This window comes from Pezoporus flaviventris, unplaced genomic scaffold (assembly GCF_033815535.1).
Source record: "Pezoporus flaviventris isolate CSIRO_AGI_PZ_B2104156 unplaced genomic scaffold, CSIRO_AGI_Pfla_v1 ptg000013l, whole genome shotgun sequence".
In the NCBI taxonomy this organism is placed as follows: domain Eukaryota; kingdom Metazoa; phylum Chordata; class Aves; order Psittaciformes; family Psittacidae; genus Pezoporus; species Pezoporus flaviventris.
In genome coordinates this window covers 42,697,477-42,719,269 of record NW_026892561.1, presented here as the reverse complement: position 1 = coordinate 42,719,269, position 21,793 = coordinate 42,697,477, and the positions used below count along the sequence as shown (strand labels likewise).

Here is a 21,793-nt window from a genome sequence, read left to right as displayed (position 1 = left end):
AGCTGCAACTGAGTGAAAATTTCTGCTGTCCTCAGGGATCAGTTGCACCCATCCCTTCATGCATGCCAAAGGGAAAGTACATACACCAAGACCCTGGGCATGCCCAAGAACGGGGTCTAACCAGTGTGCACCGAGACTGCAAGTTCAGCACCACCATGAAGCACAAGTCAAATGGAGAGAGCCTCTCCCTCAACAAACTCCATATACCACAAACCCATGTCAAAGAATATGCTGTGGCTGGCTCTGGAGCTGGAGGGATTCCAGCGAGACAGGCAGACAGGCAAGATTTGTCTGGCATGCAGATAGACTCCAACAGTGTCAGCCCACCTTTTCTCCCTACAGCTGTAAACCAACCAATCTACGCAACTGAAAAATACCTCTGGAAACTAACCCTGGGATCTGAAGGCAGAACTCTAAGTGCACTGTGCTTAAATGGTTATGACAAAGGTTTTAATACCCCTGGTTTTACATCTTCCTTTTTTATTACTGATCTGCCCAGCAAGGTACTTCTCTAAAAGTCTCTGTGGGTGGATCCAGTAAATTCAATTACAGTTTTCTACAACTGGACCAGACAGACTTGTTTGACACAAAGAATACTTTCTTCACTAAACCAGTTAATTTAGTTCAGCAACAGTGTACGATTAGGAGGCGTGGATTAAAGGACAGTGAAAGAATAAGACAAAGAAAAGGTTCCCAGCAAAACAGATCCCAAGTGACTTTGTTTTCCCATAAAATGAGAAGAAATAAGGAGGACCTTGATGCTTGGTTCTCTGCTGCCCTGAGCTGACTGGATGCCAGAATCCCACTTTTAAGACAACTAGCAGCTCCAAATTTTGGGCAAACAGCTTTTGCCCACCAAAGCTATAGGCAAATAAAAAAAAAACCACCTTTTTTTTCTCTTCTCAGAGGTCCCATGGACAAAGCACTGAAGATAAAGTTGTGGGCTTTCATTTGGCCAATTTTATGAGACCCAAGTAACCATTATATACTATTTCTTAGGTGGAGAAATAAAAATATAACGAAAAATAAAAAGCCCCTCAGCACGGGGCTTTGACACTTAATGCCTTTAAAATGAATTTTAGCGCTTATGAGAAACCCACTCTGATGGCACCCAAAATTAAGCTCTCCAGCCACAAACAGTGTCCTGCCTGCATTTCTCTGCCCCAGCCTGTCCCCTAGCAGAGGGCTCCTCACCAGGAGCTCGTTTCTTTGTGCCAGCTTAGTCCTCAGCCACTAACAGCAGCAGTGGATTATTTTGGCAGCAGTATTACCCAGGAGTAAACTGATATTATCAGTATTTGGACTGTAACTGTATCTATTTACTACTAACCTATGGTACAGTTAATATTTATTACCTTGGAAGATCTACCTGTGGGAGGGAATCTATTAAAAATGCAAGCTGAAACCCACACTCTCCATGGAAGTGCTAATGGAGATACTTCAAGTATATATGCTAAAGGCGGCAAGCCTTTGCTATGAGCATCCTGTCAGTCACCAGATTAGTGTATTTAAAATGTACCCTCCTTTAAAAGAAAGATGCTTTCAATATTTATGCATGAGACCAAGTAACAAACAGGATGAAGCTTCTGAGCCCTAGAAGGAGAAAATTATTTTAAATAATAATTTGCTCAGTGTGTGTGTGTGTGTGCACATTTCTCTATCAGGTAACGGATGTCTCTGCAGCCAGGGCAATGCATAATTATTTTCAAGTGGGTTGTCACCCTGCATTCGGTCTGTGTTCACTGACAGAGTGAGATCGGAAGGAAGCTTCATTGGCAATTCCCACCAGACATCAGAAAACCTCAAGCATGTAGAAAAGACTTTAATCTTCTTTAACCATTCCCGCATTCTCCTTGAGGAAAATATCACCTTTCTTTTTTGAGGCAGAAAAATTAGACCTTAGCTTGGTAAGGATTAAGAATTATTCTGACAAACAGTAAAAAGAATACGATAACCTACTGCAGTTTGAAGCTTTCCAACTTGATCCTCAAACTGAGAAAACCCTGTAAACATACTGTTAAATGCAGCAGATCGCCAGCTAAGGGTGTTTGTTAATCAAAGTCAATCAGGCAGACCATCAGGCTTCAATGGGCTTTGGACCAGGACTGACAAAAGGATCGTCTTTATGAGCCTGTTCTAGAGACACTGACCCTTTTTAACTCCGGTGATTTCAAAGGGAACTCAGGGTATTCAGAAATCTTGAGCTAATTTGCTACATAATAAACAAGATTCATAGAACAGGGATGGCTGCTATGACTCACCGTCATTTAAAAGGAGCCTTGTATGAACTGGCCTGTTTTGAATCGGTAACTTGGCCTTGGCTGTACTACAGAGGAGCAGTCAAGTCTTTGATAAGTTATAGGAGCAGCAGGCATCTGGGAGTAAGCATCCAACCGTCTAATAGCAAGAAAAACTAACTAGAAATGCACTATCAGAAGCGGTGAAAAGTTTAGCGTATCTGCCATACAAGATCTGAAAGCCGGCTTTTGTGTACAACACAGCAAGAATAAAGAGAACAAATAAAGAGGTGTAAAAAAGAAAAGATCCATACAATGAACAACTCCAAAGACCTTTGGAACATATCTACAGAGAGCAATGAAATGTCACTGGAAGTACATCAAGTACCTTTGAAGGGGCTAGCTCGGGCACTAAGAGGCAGTACAGCTCTGCTAAGGCTTTTAGTTGTGCTGCCAGCCTCACTGATGTAACCATACGGCTACTCTCTCAACAAGGCCTCATAATGCTGTTATTGCTCAGACAGCCTTTAACAATTCTAATCAATACTCTTTAACTTGATCATGATCCTAAAATTCATCTCCCTGGAGGCAGGGCTGAGTGTGAAATAGAGAGGTTACTATTTTCGGAGGAGATGCAAAAAAAGTAATTATTAAATAATCAATGTCTTTAAACTCACTTAAATGTCTGGCAAAACGGTGCCAGGCACAGCCTGCAACAAAAAGCACTTTGGCCTCCTCTTTCCATCTCATAAAGCTTCATTAAACTTATATAACTGTGGAGCTGTCAATAATGTTTCAGCATGTGAGCTGTGAAGCCCTTCAGATAAGCCTTTGTTGTTGATCTTTAACCATCTGAAAGACAAGTTATAACAGAGAGTAAACACCTGGGCTGTGTAAGTTTAGGATTAGAAATAAAGCCCACACTTTCCTGTGACAGTTGTATATGTTGCTGCCACTAATTGCTTCTTTCAGCAGTTATGGACAGGTCTCCTGTCACTGCGGACTCATTTACACAAGTACTGACAGTTTGGACAGCCCTTGCCTCTTGTCTGCCTGGCTATTCCTGACCATTTATCATTATAGATTATGTGTTTTTACGACTGGCAAGACCAAAGTCAACAGTCCACAAGATGCGGCAGCCACTTAAAGTATCAGTCATCTGCTCGATTTCTACCTCTCCTTGCATTGCACTGTTAGCTTTATGACTGGGTCTTAATAAGGCAACTGATGTGGTAAACAACTCTTAATTTATTTATTTGGGCAAGATTCTTTTGACTTCAGTGGGAGTTCTGCCAAGCTAGGGATCTTGGACCAGGGGCAATGACAAAATGCCCATTTTACTGGCATGTACAATTTCCTATATCCTTGCCAAAAGAACCCTGGTTACCAGCTTCACAATAGGCTTTGTTCCTTCTACCTGGAGAACAATCCAATCAGCAATTCCTCTTCTCTCCAGGCTACGTGAATTAAGCGAAGAGGTCCAGTTACCATTGGCAGAGGTTTGTGAAACTGATGCTTGCAGGTGCCACTCCTGTGGGCTCTGAGGTTCTCTTCCAAAACTACCATATAAGAACATTTTGTGTTGCCACCAATGCTAAAGCACATTGTCACATCTACTCTAATACACTGTGCTGCAGACAATGCTACCTGTGTTCACTCTTTCAAGATAAAAAGAAGGATTCCATTGCGGATACCAAAAAGTTACCCGACAGTCTGACAGGAAGGAAATCCAGCCAGAAAAGTAAGTTGTTCTGTCACTGGCCAAACTGCTGAATTTGTTACTCTGTTAGCCCTCTAATTTACTTCAATGACTCTACAGAACTGGATCCTGACTAACCAAATCAATGCCCCCACTTAATTGAGTAAATGTCTCTGTTAATTTAAGGTTCTGGCCAGAAAATCAGAAGACAGCTAATAAACAGTTGCTGTATTTAAAGGAGTGATGATTTCAAGTCTACTGATTATAAACACACATTGTCAAATTACTCCTGTCTCTTCTCTTCAAGCCATAACCACTCCCCTTCTTATTCAACATTTTCTCAATTCCTTCAGCCCGTCACCACAGACGAGGGGAGACAGCCTTCTCCTTTGAGATTCCCATCACTCACAATCCCTTTCTCTCAGTCTGGCAGCAATGCATGGTCTATTTTTCCAGCCTGTGTGGAAAAGAAAAATCATTCTCTCCATACTGCCTACCCACTGTTCCCTCTGCTCTTGCAACTGCCATACTGCACCTTAAAAGGCATTTTTACATACTGTTTACATAATGAACAACCTTATATGATGTTTTATGAACAAAATCAGATACAGACATATATAAAGAGGTGGAATAATTATTACACAAATTTAACTTCTGAATATCTGTGTTGGCATATACTTTATATTATAGAGAATGGGGTCCAACAACAGAGGTTAGACTGAACTTTAGTTCAGACTAAAGTAGTGCCAGGACAAATGTACAAATCCTAGAAAGGAACCACGACAACACCAGTGCAGACCTACATACAACATACTAGCCAACAAGACCGCGTGTTGTACCCTACTTTCTTATTCTTCTAAAAGCTAGAACAGTGATAATCAGCGTCTGTCTGGAAATTTCGAAAAGGCACAAGTTCAGCTGAAGGAAAAAGAGCACATTTGCTTATTTAGTATTCTAAGCAATCATAATAAATGTATGCTCAAATAATCAGGTCCTGTGTAATTACTCATTTGCAAGCACAGTTATTAGGTAGGTAAATTCACTCTTTTTTGAAAATGGGGGTAAAATATTTATCTCTGAGATATAGTAAATGCAACAGAAGATTGTGCTAAGGGTGTATATTAGATCACAACATTTACAAAATTGAAGTGTTTAGACCTTTCAGACCTTTTTTAAAGCCCTGACCTTGGAAACAAATAAGGACAGTGTTCTTTTAATGTGCATTCAAATCTTAACAACACAGTCACACAGCTCTAGTGGAATCCACATTGAGTTTCCACTGTAGATTGCTCATCATTTCATTATGGTTCATTATGCTGATAACTGTCAGAAAGCATTAGAAGCAGGAGCCTTGAGTAATAGCACTGAAATGGTAATTTAAAAACAATATACTTTCTGGAGGAAATACAGCAGTGCACTAAATTCAATTAGAAGAGGCGAATGTAAAGACAAGTAAGTGATGTTTGCTGTTTGAAGTCAGGCTCTTCAGTTTCTTGATAACCTAAACTGGAGGAAGCCCTTTTAAAGCAGGCACTTTTCTCTTGTATCTCACTAAATTTGCTCTCATTATCTCTAAGATTCTCCAGTATAAACTGTCTTAAATGCAAACATTTTAGAAATATTTCAGGCCACGCCAAAATATCAATCAATCAGTCACTGTTTGGGTGGCACAACAGACTAAATTATTCAGGGTCATTTACTGAGACAGATTTCAAGCTGGACAGTCTATGATGGTAATCTCTCTTTTGTAAAAGGCTCCCAATTAAAAATCATTAATAATCTGAATCGAAGAGACAATATAAGCAATACAAAACTGTCCTGTTCTCAGTCATAATGTGATCATTGTTTGTTAAGAAACAGTTAGAAAATTTGACTCATTAACGGTGGGGACACCGGACCAAAATCCATTAATTTGGGTGGGAACTGCACCTGCCTGCACTAGGCTGCAATTCACAGACTATCTCCTTAAAGAGAAGGAAACTCAAGGATGAGGACCATAATTGAGACTGATTGTTTTTCAGCCTCATGGATTTGTGTATTGGTAAGGCAATTTATTCTCCATTAGATTGCTAACTTCATGAAAGACCCATCCTCTCAGCAAGTATGGAAATATAATGAAGGTCTAAACAGTTGCCTTAACGTTGTATCTGTGATGCTTCCAAAAGGGAAAGGCACCTGTGTTTTCCACAGCTTTTGTTCAAATGTATTACAGGTCAATTACACCATCCCCATGCCCATTCTGATAGCTGATAAGCCAACTCTGCTTCAGAACTGAAAGTCTAAATTCCTGAGTTAGGTCAAAGCGGCAGATCCAGGGACACTCTGCTCCTCAGTGGTGACTGACATGTTCATGATTATCCCCATGAGATAAGCTCAACAGAAAAAATGCATTAGTAAACATGTATGTCAGGGTGTCTATGCCTGGCTTTCCAACATACCCCACTCCAGAGTCTCCTGTGCTCACATCCTGCCACATTCTGCTCTTACTTGTAAAAGTTTTAAGCCAGACATAACTACTCACTCTACTACAGCAGAATACTAAAACCAGAGCTTGAGTTATTTGTTTAGATTAGATGCCTGGTTTACCTGAAGGTTAAGCACAGTACGTACAACTCAGCAAGAAATGGAGATGTCAGAGAGTGGCATTATGGAATGAGAAGACTCTAGAGCACCTCTCCAGACCAGTGCATCAGGAAATACGTGTTGCTTTTATTATTTATCATGGCAATTGCAAGAAAGGAAAAGGAAGGAGAATTCTTCAATTCCCTTTCATCCACTAGCACAATCAGGCTAATGGAAAGTCATAATAGTCTTCCTCCCCCAACCTAGAAGGAGAGATAAGTGACAAGAACAGCCAGTTCTAAAGGAACTATAAAGGAAATCAATAGCCAAGGGTCAAAGCTTTATAAAAACACATCCTAAGAAGGCTGAAGTTCTTAATCTTAAAAAATGTTTAGAAATAATGAAGAAAGGATCAATCTACAGTCCATTCCAGGTGTCCTCTCCAAATTACAAAATGTTACATTTATTCACCTGGTCTAATAGTTCTCCAAGTGAACAGAAACCTGATTTTACAAGCCAGTGGAGCAGAGTATATCTTTTTGCTAGAAGAATGGATCTCAGATACTGTGTTTTATTTCTTCATTAGTGCGCCGTCACACTGAGCGATTACTAAATGCAGGCCTGAATGAGAATACCAGGGTTAAAGAGAGCGTAATGAACAAAGAAGGTGCCTTATTATTATGGCTGTCAGCACAAGGGAATTGGGTTTGTCACCTGGCTTAACCAACTGGTAAGAACTGATTAGAGCCTGAATCCGTCTGAAAGAACCTTTGATGTTTACGCTCCCTTCTGTCTCCACATCTTGTCAGGAAAGGCAGACAAACGGGGAGCTTCTTCCGGATGGGCTTCCTTCAGCAGAGCTCTCTAAATGCTTCCTGTCATTTGCCTCTAGCATGTGGGCAGAAGGCTATTCAGTGTGGGGAGCTTGGGGAGCAAACAGCTCCTCCAAACTCCCTTGCAACCCACCCCTTGAGCAACACAGAGGTGCACCACATGTGCGGGGCTGCATCCTGAGCCTGCTCAGGTACCACCATCACAGCAATGTTCAAACACTGCTAGGGCTGACCTCAAAGAGAGGATAATAGCAAACACAGCAGTGAGCGGGGGAGCAAAGCTGCCCCACAAGCCAGCTGAGAAATAGCCCCTGTGTCTTCCTTCATCTTGGATCACAGAAAAATTAGCCCTTAAGCTACATGAAAATGCAAAGCTAAGAAATGGGACCTCCAGAGACAGGCCTGCTTGCCAGGAGCAGGTGTCTGTGGGATTGTGGTGTTCGCTTGCTGCTGCATGCCAAGTTCTCCTGGACTGCTGTAGAGATGAAGACTGAGATGAGCACCGTGGCCCTTGCCTTCTCTTCTTCCCTCTTCATGTTTTCAGGGTAAAAGACTAAGATCAGGGACTTCAACTTTGACTGACCTCTGAAGACAGGAATGCGGATGGGTGCCAGAAGCAGGCCCAGGACTTGACAAATAAGGGCCAAGCTTGCAGCGGTACATTTTGCAATACAAGCAAACATACATATCACATGCTAACAATTTTCCCATCTGGAAGTGTTTTGCTGTCTCCTCATACTTCACTCACTGCACATGCCTAGTTAAATTCAACCAGTTGATTACTAATTTGATTTCAATTTGGTCAGGATATCTCTCACTAGGACTACGGCTTTATGAGAAACTTTTGCTGGTATAACATTATTTAGGGTGTAGCTTCCAAACAATAGTTTTATCGCTGTAAGAAGACCTCTTTCCTATCAAAACGGTCAAGCTTTAGATCTTCTTGTGTAAATTATACTATAAAAAGCATCTACATACCCACTTCAGCAAGGTTTCACCATACAGTTAGACCTCCATCCCCAGTCAATTTTTGGCAAGGGATATACAAACCTCTCTTCTTTCCTACTAAGCAAAAGCAGCTGCTCCTGGCTATGCCCAGGCCTGCTTAAACACCAACTAGAAAAACCTCACAGCTGAAAAGAAGGAGATCACTGAAGAAGAGCTGGAGTCAAGGGGGTGTGGGGAAGGGATGAGTGCTGGCTTAGTTATGGACATACTTTGTTTCTGCCTTGTAAGGGAGAAATTAAGATTTAAATAAATGTGAGTCATCTCTCCAAAACAAATTTGGAATATATTCGAATGCTACAAAAGAAATATCTCAGCCTGGTCTCGCTCACAGACACACACATCCTCTACATAAATATACAGCTGAACTCCAAAAATCTGGAAGCATTTCCAACAGCTTTCAGGAAAAGCCACAAATGGATATCCCCTGGTAAAATACAGCCCTTTCGCTTACTCTTTCAAACTGCCCCACTCCTATAGAAGTGAAAACTGAAGAACTAGATGATCACGATTTAACACCAGGGCATGCCTGGAATCCCAGGTCTTCGGCTGAGTGAGCCATTAGCCAACACATAAGACAAGGAGTTGTTTCAGCAACCCCGTGAGTGTGCTCGGTGCACTACACTGTTCTCCCTGCTGGAAGCATTTTGGTAGAGCTATAGCAAATTCCATTTGCTGTACATGCTATATTTATCTACCAGATAAAATAAACCATACTTTGGTGTTTGTTTCATTAAGGTTTAAGATTTATTACCAGCACCCTTCCAGATAAGCATTTTCATGTTCCTAACTGTAACCAGCCATATTTTGAGCAAATTGGATATATAATGTGATTATAAATATTACCCATTTACACTAAGTCCCATGATTATGAGAAAAGCTTCCATAATTTCTACAAATACCAATATTTAAAGAGATGAAAGGTGATGTGATCACCCGACAGGCCCTCACACTGGAACATCAACCTGTATTTTATTTCCAGCTCTGTTACTGAGGTGTGCAAGGCACTCCTCTTTTGCAGCTTTGTCTCCTCCCAGTCTCCTGATTTATTTATTTTGACTGTAAGAAGCTCTCAAGGGTCAGTGCAGCCATGTCACTGTTGGGAATTCAGGGCAGAGAACTGATGCTTTCTTTCCCAGAAGTGTGAGCCAAAATGCTAACCACCTGCAATGGGCTGTAAGAGCTACTGAATGCTCCTCTCAGAAGCAGGACGTAGGTCTCTGGTCAATACTTCCTATAATACACGGTGAAAGAAAGACGGGAGAAGAAATGGGTAATAATAAAAGGGGAAAAGACTGTTCAAAGACCAACTTACGAGTGCAGGGCATGGAAGCTGCATCATTTTCAGCTCGGAAAAAGCCCCGGTCGCAGGTGCAGGAGGTAGAGCCTTCCCAGATGGAGTAGCTGTGAGGCGGGCATTTGGCACAAGCAACATCGGTCGAGAGAGCCTTGTAGTATCCGATTTTGCAAGCTAGATGGAGGAACAGGAAAGAAGAGTGTTACTCGCCCAGGCTGTGACCCTAAATTGCTAGCTTACTTATTCAAAATCAAGGCAGGAGACATTTCAAAGAGATCTAATGATGTCCTCTTAGCCCCAGGTGAAGAATTAATAATGATGACACCCTTAATGAGTAATCCTATGTCAGGGGATACTGATTTCTAATTCAAACAAGAGCCATTTTAAAAGCTGGCTTGGAGAGGATAAAAAAAAAATATACTCTTCTATTGGCACTGCCAGAAAATCAGCTGCCTCTTTGTGCTTACTGTGGAGTTGCATGCTGTTTAACCCATGTCCACCTGCATTCAGGCACACACACAGAGCATGACAAAAGGGGCACAACTGGTTTATTCTACGACCACTTAAGGAATGGCAGCTGACAGTCAGACACTGCCAACTTTTAAGAGGGACTGGGACAGGAACCCACTGCAATTGGCAATGAGGCCCCAGCATAACATGCCCGGAAATGGCACGTCTTCCTCCTGGCAAGTCAGAAGTCATTTGGCTTTCTCCCCAAGAGAGGAAATCAGCAGTGTTCTCCCCTCCTTGAAACCACAGCATAGCAGTTAAGTGCACCACTGCCACCAGGTCCCACATGCAATTGGCAAACTTTCAGTGACAACATCTTTATAGATGCAATGTTTACACAAATGGCTACTTTTACATACCTCAAAAAAAAAACTCATTAGCATCATTAATAACACATTTTCATAGTGGCTAACAGGTATGTCATCCTAGAAATTTCTCCTTGGCTAGAGATAAAAGCCCACCATCACCACTGGCTTTCAGCATTATGGAGAATAGAGAAAATACCCAGGCATGCAAACATGCAAAAAGGAAAGGTTGTTCCCAGGATTTACTGTGTGACTCACTCTCACATCTTATCATGTATCACCCACACTACCTCTGGTGTTCTCCTGCTACACACAGACTCCATTACATGGGGTGCAAGCCTCTGCACAGCCGAAGCTCACTCCTATTTTACCCTTGTCTTAGTGCTCCTTGCTCTTTCACTCCTTTTCTTATTAAGCCCTCCAATGGTAAATGGAGAAGGATTTCAGCAATGCATTTATAAAACAGCAAGTTACTCCACTCTTATTAACTAAAGCCATTATGGAATTTCCTTAATGAGTCCTAACTTTATGATGTGCCGTGCGCCATCTGTAAGAGCACCAGATCAGTCCGCTTTCGCTGTGTCTGTTGCTGGACCAGAGGACGATATAAAAAGACACTGCTCAAGTGACTGAGATTTATTCTTCCAGAATTTACATGTGTCACATTATTAGATAAGGTTCAACCTAGAAAGTGCTTTCTGGCCATGCTTCAAATATCCTTGGGGTTTCAATTAAAACCAGAAACCACAGCTTTGTAGGAAGAATCACAGAGGTCAAACCCAGCCTCCCCACATCAGAGACAATTAGTCCCCGAACACAAACACAAACCCACTGGGTACGGCCAGGCATTTGCAGTACACAAAGACAACTCATGTAAACCACCTTATTCTGTTTGTGATGTGAATTGCCCAGAAATAAAATTAAAAAAAAAAAAAAAAAAAGGAAAATTACCTTTCATTTTTGGATATGATTTGCAGTACCTGGTGAGCGAGCTGTACTATCACTACATGTCCTCTTGTGCCCTGTTTAACAACAGCGGCAGTCAAGTTGCAGATACTGATCTGAGACATTATTCCTGGTTTTCACTGTCACAGCTCAGATCAGAAATATACCTAAGCCTGTATATGAACAGGGCAGGCATAGCTTTCTGCCATATACAAATACATGGCATGGAAAAACAGAATACAAGAGAAGACACCAGGCTGACTGCTGTTACCCACCAAATTATTTCTATTCGTCAAGGCTTTTAAAATAAAACATGGAAACTAACATTACTGTTAACACAAACATCATAGTTCACAGAAATTACTGAATGAAGGGTTGTCTTTAGCCTGTTTAGTAATAAAATGCTTAGATGATAAATATTGGGAGATCCTGCTCAGGCTGTAACATGATGTTGGAAAGGTAGGAAAATGTCAGAGGTAAAGATGTTTGCAACCATTCCTCCTGATTGTCTTTTCAGATGTGGTGGTTTAAAGGGAATAGATGGATTCAGTGGATACTGCAAGGTCAACAGTTTGTAATTCAGGGATTTTTTTCTTCCACATGCAGTGTATTTTGTTTTCGACTATATTAAGCAAAGATCATTAATATTTCAAGATGTGAAAAAAGCTCTCCAAATGCAGTGGCTGCTCCTAAAGCAAACACAGCCATTTTCCTTCAAAACCCACCTCCTCCTGAACACTTGGTTTTCTTCATTTTAGCGTGGTCAGAGAGTCACCACATTTCAGTACATGGCATAAAAGGACATTAGAGAATTTGCTGCATTAAACCAGTAGTGCTTTGCCCTTAAGAGCTTCATGATACCGTCACTTAAAAACTCGAATCTAATCCTGTAAAAGCTGCTCTTAGCATGAAGTGCTGCTGACACACCTATTACAACCAGTGCCTGTTAAGGCTACGGATGGGGTTTTTTTGAAAGCTAATGATCTAGTAGGCAAACAAGAAGCCTGTACAGAACCTGTTCCCTGAAAGTCTTTATTGCTTGCTCATGACAAATCTTCATGCGGCTGCCTTTCTAGGAAGGATTTGCCGTGTGAGATCCGGCATGAATGGAGCTCTTACACAGTTTTCGAAAGATACCATTGTAAAAAGATTAGTTCACATGTGCAATGCAAACTTTGAATTCAGTTCCTTAGCTTTGCCTTAATTACTTCTTTCTGTTAGGTTTGGGGCTTTTTTCTAAAGACAGAAAAATCTTTTCTCGCATTCAGATCACCCACAAGCAGAACAATCATCTGGGCTAGATCCAAGGAGAATTCTCAAACAAATAATTTCAGTATGAAATAGCTCAGTTTTTCCTCAGGACAAATCACACTGATTTTAAATGGACATCAGATTGAGATAATTATGCTGAGTCCTAATGTTAAAATCTATTTGATTTCTATTTCTCTTAAAATGAGACAGGATTTGGCAAACATCGCTGGTAATTAATATATGCCTTTTTTAATTTATTTCTTAATTTACCAGAGTGATACATGTCAAAACTGCAAAAAATTGCTCTGAAGATTTATGGAACTTCAGTCAAATCTGGATGTCAGTTTTCCTGAAGCTATATTTCAAACTCCCATTTTCCATTCAAATTCTGAATTCTTTTCAGTCACCACTACAACAAAATAGATGTATTCAATTGTTTTCAACTATTTTAAAATAAGCCATATTTTTTTCCGTTTGGGGTTGGGTGTTTAAAGACATGACTCTTGCAAATTTAATGTTGTTAGAAAAAATCCCCCCATCCTTGCTCTTAAATTGTTCCTTTGTCCTTGTTGAAATGGCAACGAATCTTTTCATCATAGTTTGGAAAAGGCTTGACATGCTTAATAGTTCTTAAAAAAAAAAAAAGAGTGTAATGTCTTGCAAAGGCTTCAAAACCTTCCCAATCTCTTTGTTGACATGTTTCTAAATCATTAAATATGCAGTGCACATCTTAAAAAACCCCAACAAGCTTCAAGCAGGGGCTTTGACAGTGCCATGGAGGCAGCGCTCAGCTCTTCATCAATGAGAAGGCTAAGCAGGACTCTGAGCCAGGGAGGAAAGAGACCCTGGAGCAAGGTGGGACTGAGCTGTGAGCAGAAGATGGGATGGGGAAGGTCCAAGCAAGCCAGTCCTGAGATAACAGTTGCTGGGAAGCAGCTCCTGCAGCAGCCCTGGCAACTATGGATGAAGGCCAGAAGTTTCTACCTGCTGCCTCAGCCACTGCTAAAGAGGAGAGGTCATAACCAATACTGATATCCATATTAGGAGATACTAAAGAGAATGTGGTGAATAAACAAGCACAGAAATATGGTTTTGCTCAAGTAAATCTAGTTAAGTCGATGAACACGTCATAGAATGGTATGGGTTGGAAGGGACCTTAAAGATCATCTGTTCCAACCCCCCTACCACGGGCAGGGGCACTTTCCACTACACCAGGTTGCTCAAAGCCCAGTCCAACCTGGCTTTGACTTCCAGGGATGGAGCACCCACAACTTCTCTGGGAAACCTGTTTCAGTGCCTCACCACCCGTGCAGTAAAGAACTTTATATCTGATCTAAATTTACTCTTTTTCAGTTTAAAGTCACTCCCCCTTATCCTGTCACTACAGCCCTTGTAAAAAGTCCCTCTCCAGATTTCCTTTAGGCCCCCTTTAGGTACTAAAAGACTCTTATGATGTCTCCCTGTAGTCTTCTACCAGCTGAAAAAGTCCAGCCCAGCTGTCTCAGCCCGTCTCCATAGCAGAGGTGCTCCAGCCCTCTGATCATGTTCATGGCTTCCTCTGGACTCGTTCCAATAGGTCCAGGTCTCTCCTGTGCTGGGGGCCCCAGAGCTGAACACAGCAGTGCAGGTGGGGTCTCACAAGAGCAGAGATCACCTCACTCGACCTGCTGGTTACTTACATTGTAACTTACATTACAACAAAATTTGACATAGACTTCCGAAAGTGCTTATTTGCAGCAGCAGCAAAAAACAGTGGGATGGCAGTCCTGTACAGGGGGAAGTATGGAAGAGGCACAGGGACGCTGAACTGCAGAGCTATCACCCTACAGATCCCTGTGCTAAAGGCTGTGATCTCAAAATGAGTTCTGCAAGGAAAGGCCCTTCAACCAGGAGAGGATCAGCAACCAAACACAAACCACACTCGTGCCTCACCTCTCCTTCCCAAGAGGGACCAGCACACATTTATTATCCCAGGCAAGTGAATAATATAGGTAAAAACCTGTGGAGTTAGCTGAAATTGCAGAAATTATGCAGTTCATAGTTTCCATGTTTTGAAGCAGAAAAACATACCAGCTACGTACTCATACAAATTTCACAGTTCCTCAAGATGCAATTTTGACTCAAATCTCCCTCCACATACAACAGAAGAGAGTAAACTCTTTTAAAAAGTCAATGATTGTAGCCAACTTTAATGATAAACCCTAAAATAGTTTTCTTGGTGAAATGAAGAACAACGCAAAGAACTTAAGAAAAGGTATTTCAGTGTCAGACTCAAATTGCAGCGAGAAAATAAATATGTGCTTAAAGACTTGAAAAAAATACTTTGATAACATATTTCACATCTTTCATCACTGGTTATTTTTTCTACAGCTCTTCCCTGTCTAGAAATATTTTAAGCTCATGTTTTAACTGCACCCTTAGGAACAAAAAGTTACTTCTATTTTTTGCCTCTAATGCCGTTCTTATTCTTTAAGAGGATGGATTTTCTCGCTCGGATGGTAACAAAACCACATCTGCCACATAAGTAGGCAGCATCTTCTCAGCTCTCTTTTACTGTTATTTCCATTTCTGAGCAGATTTTTGTGTGTTAATTATAGAATCCAATTGTTTGGATAGTCTCTTTTGATGAGCTTTCTGCCCTGCACCATGAACCCCTCCGTTATTGTACAGCTGTTTTGCTTCCAAATGCTCATCAGGGTTTTCTAATTGTCAAGCTGTCCCAGAAACTAGTTCTTTTGACCTAAAAGTCAAAGAAAGGGAGTCACCCTTGTCTCCCCGACATGAATACCACAGGAGTCCTAGTGCCCCCCCCAATACCTACGAGACAATGTCTTTCCAGATCACTGCCACTACAAGCATAATTGGGTTTTGGGTGAAATGAGAAGATTTTAAATAGGATGAATTAATGAGTTTCTTGTAAAATTAAGTCGTTCTCCTGGTCCAATCTAATTACTCAGTGTAATGCCCCTGAGGGTGATAAATAAAGATCCTTAGAAGCCAAGGAAAAAAAAAAAAAAGGGGGGGGGGAAGACAGAAAAAAAAGCTTTCTCTTGAGCCTTTCTTAAAAGTCAAGTTGTAGAATTTGATGTGATGTACCAAATGCTGTTTCCAAATAATGTCAGATTCCTTTGATGTTCACATTGTAAGATCTTTGCCTCCTCTTAATAATGACCGTAAGATTCAGAATTCCTTGAGATGCTGTATGATTGCTACAAATTAAAAGGAGTTCCCCTTCTTTAACTTGTATCTCTGATGAGAAAACCAACATTTCTACACACTAAGCATATACTTCTGTTTTATGAATGATGCAAGGAAACACAAACATAATCCCACTAGGGAAAGAGCCTAGACTGCTTGACTTCAGAGCACTTTTATTCCATGGCTGGTTACAAACCTGAGAAGTTCAAAACAGAAGTAAAGGGACCACGGATGCACTATGCGCTATGATGTAAAATCCAAACTCTGTTTAAGCTGTGGGAACTCTGTATGCAAGTACACTTGGAGGTACACACAAAGACCTCCTGTGCAAAGCTACAGCATAAATTGAGTGAAGCTTTTCACACAGCCAATCTGAACAAGTTTACAATAAAAGCCATCTTTGTCTTTTTCCCCAGTGATGCACCCTTGGATACAAGTCCACAATTTGTGCTGTGGTTTGTTGTTTTTAAACGCGACGGAGGGACTGACCCCATGATGACAGGAGACTTGCAGCCCTGGCAGGAGAGGAAGAAGGAACAGCTGCCCTGCATATCCCACAGTCGTGCTCCTCTGCTGGCTGCACCCTGCTTCCTCCGAGGGCTCCTACAGCAGGCACCTGCAGTCTGGCAGCCAGTCACTGCAGGTGATGTGACCTTGCTGCTGCTGCTCACCTCACACCCACATCCCTCCCATAGCAAGCTGCAAGAGAACACAGCCCCTCTCCCCCACTGCCCTGGACAAGCCCAGCTTATGCATCCAGCTGAGCCTTCTCTTCTTCAGGCTGAACAAGCCCAGTCTCAGCCTGTTTTCATAGAAGTGCTCCAGCCCTCTGATCATATTTGTAGCCTCCTCTGGAATCTTTCCAACAGGTCCATGTCCTGTGTTGGGGTCTCCAGAGCTGGATGCAGTACTGCAGGTGGGGTCTCATAAGAGCAGAGTAGAGGGGCAGGATCACCTCCTTCGACCTGCTGGTCACGCTTCTTGTGATGCCTGCCTCATCCTTCCTTTTGGTGCCTGCAGAACCAGGTGTCCTTCATATCCCTCAGTAGGTCCAACTCCATCCAGGCTTTGGCTTTTCTAACTCCTCTCCTGCATCCTCAGGCAACGACTAGATTATACAATCCTCCTGGGCACTTCTCTCATGTTTCTGAGCTGTGCCAGGGGCTCCCTGCCCATCCACCCTTGCCTTCTGCTACACACCTGCTTTGCCTTCTGCAGCTGCAGCGGGCTGTTTGTGTGCTTTCAGCAGCTTGTCCTTTACAACCCCATGTGGGCTTCTTCACCACACTCCTGACAAGCAAATTCCTGAACAAGCCAAAATCTGCTCTTCTGAAGGCCAGGGCTTTATTTTTTAAAATATATGTGAAGTCCAGTGAAATAGAACAGGAGAAATGAGGAAGTAGCTAGCTCAGCAAAGGGCTGAGCTAGGACAACGGGACAGGACATCTGATACAGCAATCTGTTCAAGAGCATGCTACAGGCACAAGCAAAACTGCCAGGTGTATGATACAAGAACTAGAACAGCCTATTAAGCCCGGACAAGGAGGTTTTGTCCACCCAGACATCATTTTCTTGATGCAGCCTTCAAAGTCAATTGTCAGGCACTTTTACCTCACAGCCCTGCACACTGCACGCTGTGGCCACAGACCTGTGGCACCCCTGCCATCATTACACTGCCAAATCCTCTCTGTAGCCACAGGCTTTGTATTTTTTGAGTTCCACTCCTAAGCAGTATCAGTTCTCCTGATAGAAGAGAATTTTACACAGAGAAATGCTATACTTGTCTTCTACAGAAACTTTTCAAACCAACTTGTATCTCATACAAAAGAAATGTAATTATGCTGGTAACTCTATCCTTTTAAAAGTTGAAGCTTACTTATCAGTCACCCTTTTCTAAGGAAACTAGACAGTCACAGGCATAGAAGAAAAAATTAAATACATACACAATTCATATGTTAAATAAGTTCAATAGGCACATACATGGAAAAGCCCCAAAATGAAAAATTAGCTTTTATTCTTAGAAGTATTAGGAATTATTCTGAACTTTGCTACACAGCTGATACATCACAACTGCTAAAAAGAAAAAAAAAAAACTCTTAAAAAAAAAATCACAAACATGAAAATCTCCTGTTTCTATGAATTTACAGCTCATACATGCAACACCTATCTTTGCTATAGCTGTAGTACTGGGGGAGAAATAGCTGGGGGTAAGTCTGACATTTTCCACATGATGATTGCTACTGATCTTTGACAGTGCCCTGATCTTACATTAGCGCTGCCAATGCTGCCTGTATTCACTGCCTCCAGCCCCGGGCTAGGAGGGTCAGCTGAAAAGTCTCATCAAGACATCGCAGAAGGAAAACTAGCCCCCAGACAGAGTATCTGCTGCACTGGGGTTTTGTCTGAAATTAAAAAGTAGAAAGCTAAAATTCAGAGTCTGGGTGAAATAATTCTGACTGAACAAAAAAAAAAAAAACGGATCAAAGCCCTTTTCCCAGTGAGAAGTCAGCACTTTCCACGAGGAATGAAATCCCAACCTGCTCTGCTCTCTACAGGAAGATATTTGCTAGGGCTGGCAATCGCAAGTGAAGAGGCCGGCACTCCACCAGCGGGAAACAGAAAGGACTGTTTGTCCTTGCCGTGTCTTCAGGTGTCCCTTTCTTTCCTCCTGGAAAGTCCCTTCTTTTCCAAGCGGCTGGAGGATCCAATTCAGCAGCGTACTAAATCCACGCGTACCTTCATATTTAAATGCCTTAACGAAGGGGGGATGTCCTGCTGAACGGGGGAGTTGGCACCACAGTGGCTTGCATTTTTAGTTCTATTGTTTTAAACGTTTAAACAACAAGCAGTTGCTCTGGTATGATAAAGACGCCTCTTCTCAGAGACCACAGTTGAACGTCTGCGTCCTTTTTTGGTGCAAGGAGTACTGACACACCGCCACAAGTGCCAGCACACTTGTGCCAGCGCTAAGAGGATCTTTAAAATACTACTGCCAGAGTCAAATGTTCAGATATTCTCCGTTTCGCAGTGCTCAGGCTGTCACTGTGCTCTATCACAGTCTTCATCTAACTCCAAAAGTTTAATCACCTTTATATAAGCTGTGAGATTTAAGAGACTAATCAGTTTCAAATAATTACTCAATTAGAAAAACAAGTTGATGGTTTCCCTTGAACAGAAGCAGCACAAGGAAAAGCACAAAACTAACAGATTTTTAAGCAAACCTAAATTAAGGGTATTTGTATTTAAAAATAAAAGGACAAAAACCAAACCAAACCATAGAAAATAATTTTGTTCTTTTAGCAACTAAACTGGGGGGGGGGGGGTAGAATTACTACTGAAGTTTTACACTACAGTGAAAGCTGATTAATTGGCCTGAATCTCCACATTAACAGGCACTAATCCTCTTGTCAGGGGAACCTGCTTACAAGCTTCTCTCCCCAGTCAGGTAAAAGCACTGATGGGAACAGAGATCTGTTATCTCAAAGCACTGTCCAGCCAACCTGGGATTATCTCTCATCTCCTAAACCTTAACAGCTCTGTATAAAGGCAATTAAACTTCCAACATTAGATGAAGTCAGATAGAGCACAGTAGCAGTTTGAGCAGTTTGACATGGAAAGGCCTAACACAAACTCCAGTGTTGCCGTTTCAAATGTCTATTTGCTCCTAAAACAAGCATCAGATGGTGTCAGCTGAGGGTCTTAGACTCAGAAAGAGAGCGCACTCATAAGGTATTAAGGAGCATCCTACATGTTATTTTCAGTTATTTTACAAGTGCTTGTATTTTATACTGCAAGTTGGCTGAAATAAGTACTACATTAACACCCTTTAAGTAATTGTCTTGACAAATTGTCAAGAATTTGTGGATGGATCCTGTGTATAAAACCTTTAATGCTCTTTTGTGCAAGTGGAATTTCACTCTGCAGCATAACTCGGCATAGCTGCAATGTTTTCTGCTACTGCTTGAACTTGTATCATGAGTGATGGAGCCACATCATGCCAGCAAACTAAAAACTGCAGTGTTTTTCTGGGATTTTTTTTTTATCCTTGGGTTAACTGTGAACAGCCCAGAACAGAGTACAGGCTCACGTCTCCAGAGCTATAGCAAGATGCCTTAATATGGTTTAATCATTACATCCTCTCTAAACTAAAATGGCTGTATGACATTATTTAAAAAAGAAAGAAAGAAAAGCCATTGTGGTCTCCCCAGGGAATTGCTTGACACAAAGGTTTTGGAAGATGCCTAAATATAGACAGTTCTGGTGAGATCTAGGTCTCTGCAAGATAACAACTCTGCACTATTTTTGACCGTTTAACAAAGATGCTGGGAACACAATGGCTTCAAACAATCAGGCTTTGGCTCTCCCCAGCACTTCAGAAAATACAGAGGTGCTTACAGAATCATGGAATCATTTAGGTTAGAAAAGACCTTTAAGATTATCTAGTCCAACTATTAACCTAACAGTTACAAGTCCACCACTAAACCATGTCCCTAAGTGCTGCATCTACACATCTTTTAAATACCTCTGCCTCTGAGAGACTCCCATCATCATCACTGTAAAAACTATCAATCCTCTACTAAGTAGTACATCAATCAAAATAGTGGCATGGAAATCATGATCCATTAAGTGCTTCACACTTGATTACCCATGACATTTTAGAGAGGGTCATACATTGATGAGTTGCTTCTCTCTTCTTTGCCCTTTGCTATTTGGAGTGCATGACCACTTTTTGTTCATTACTAATGCAAAGTTTAGCACAAAGCTTAATTTCAACAAGAGGAAAACAGCAGCTCAATTGTTTGTCCTTTTCCCCTTAAGTTCCCTCAAACTGTATGTTTCTTTATTCTATACAGATCACACCTTTTCAGAAAAAAAGCGTCAGATTATGGGTCACATGCAGGTGCACTCTTGTTTAAACACGGCATTCGCTACCAAAGACATTCTGAAAGTGGAAGAGGAAGACTCAAACCACCAGGATTTCACTAGATGGCTTTTTTTCCTGATTCTATCCTACATGCAAAAACCAGTCTGAAGATTTGCTCCTCATTGGGCTAATTTAGAAAAACCCAAAACACACAGGGAGGCATCTGGAAGCCATCATTCTACATGTGTTCTCTTTTACAGCATGGTGCCTCACAATGAGGTGCAATCTTAGTGCTACAGGGGAGACTGAAACAGTCACCCAAGTGTAATTCCTGGCTGTGTCACAGAGGCAGAGGACAGCCTGACCTTCCTCTGGCGTTCACAGGCACAGTGTGTATCACAGTATTAACAGGAAAAAAAATCACCCATTTCCTTTCAGCTCAGCTAGCCTCAGCCTCTGCTCAGTAACATCCAGTTCATCTCCTGAGGATCACGGGAGATCCCCAGACGTGGATTACCCTTTCTCACAGGAGTTAACGGCAAGAAAGACGCAGGGAGCAGCAGAAGAGAAAGCAGAGCTGTTCTGTTGGACCCCCTAAATTGAAGAGTAACTACACAAACACCCAGAGCATAAATACTTCAGTATCCTTGCCTCAGTTTATCCACTTACCAAGTGGCAATAAAATTCACAATAGATACATCTAAAGCTGTTGTGAGGTTTAATTAAGCAATAAGTGCATATAGAGCGCTTGGAGATCTCCAGATAACAAGGTACCTGTACAAGAGAGGAGGCGATTTCTTGTGATGAAACAAAATCTCATGGCAACAACCTGGCAAACCCAGCAGGGAATATCCAGGGCTGTCTCAACTCTCTTTTTACAGCCTTGGTAGAGGAAGCTTGTGGAGATTGTTTACACGCACTTTTGCATCACAGGCTTTGGCAGGATGTTTGAGAGGATGCAAAGAAATGACTGGATAGGCTGAGCACTCAGAGCTGTGAAATACAGTCCCTATTTAAAAATCAAAGAGCTGGGAATCTGCTCCTGTCAACAAGCTTTTCAATAGAAAAGAATAATTTAGCAAGAATA

At 41.7% G+C, this 21,793-nt stretch overlaps 1 protein-coding gene across 3 annotated transcripts in view; it reads right to left on the bottom strand.

Moving 5' to 3' along the window:
* EPHA4 (EPH receptor A4) overlaps positions 1 to 21,793 on the bottom strand; it is a 360,887-nt gene that overhangs the window by 55,344 nt on the left and 283,750 nt on the right. For all 3 annotated transcript variants that reach the window (XM_061453043.1, XM_061453045.1, XM_061453044.1), the window contains one exon: positions 9,652 to 9,807. In XM_061453043.1, the coding sequence (XP_061309027.1) occupies positions 9,652 to 9,807 (156 nt within the window). The remainder of the gene's footprint in view (positions 1 to 9,651; positions 9,808 to 21,793) is intronic.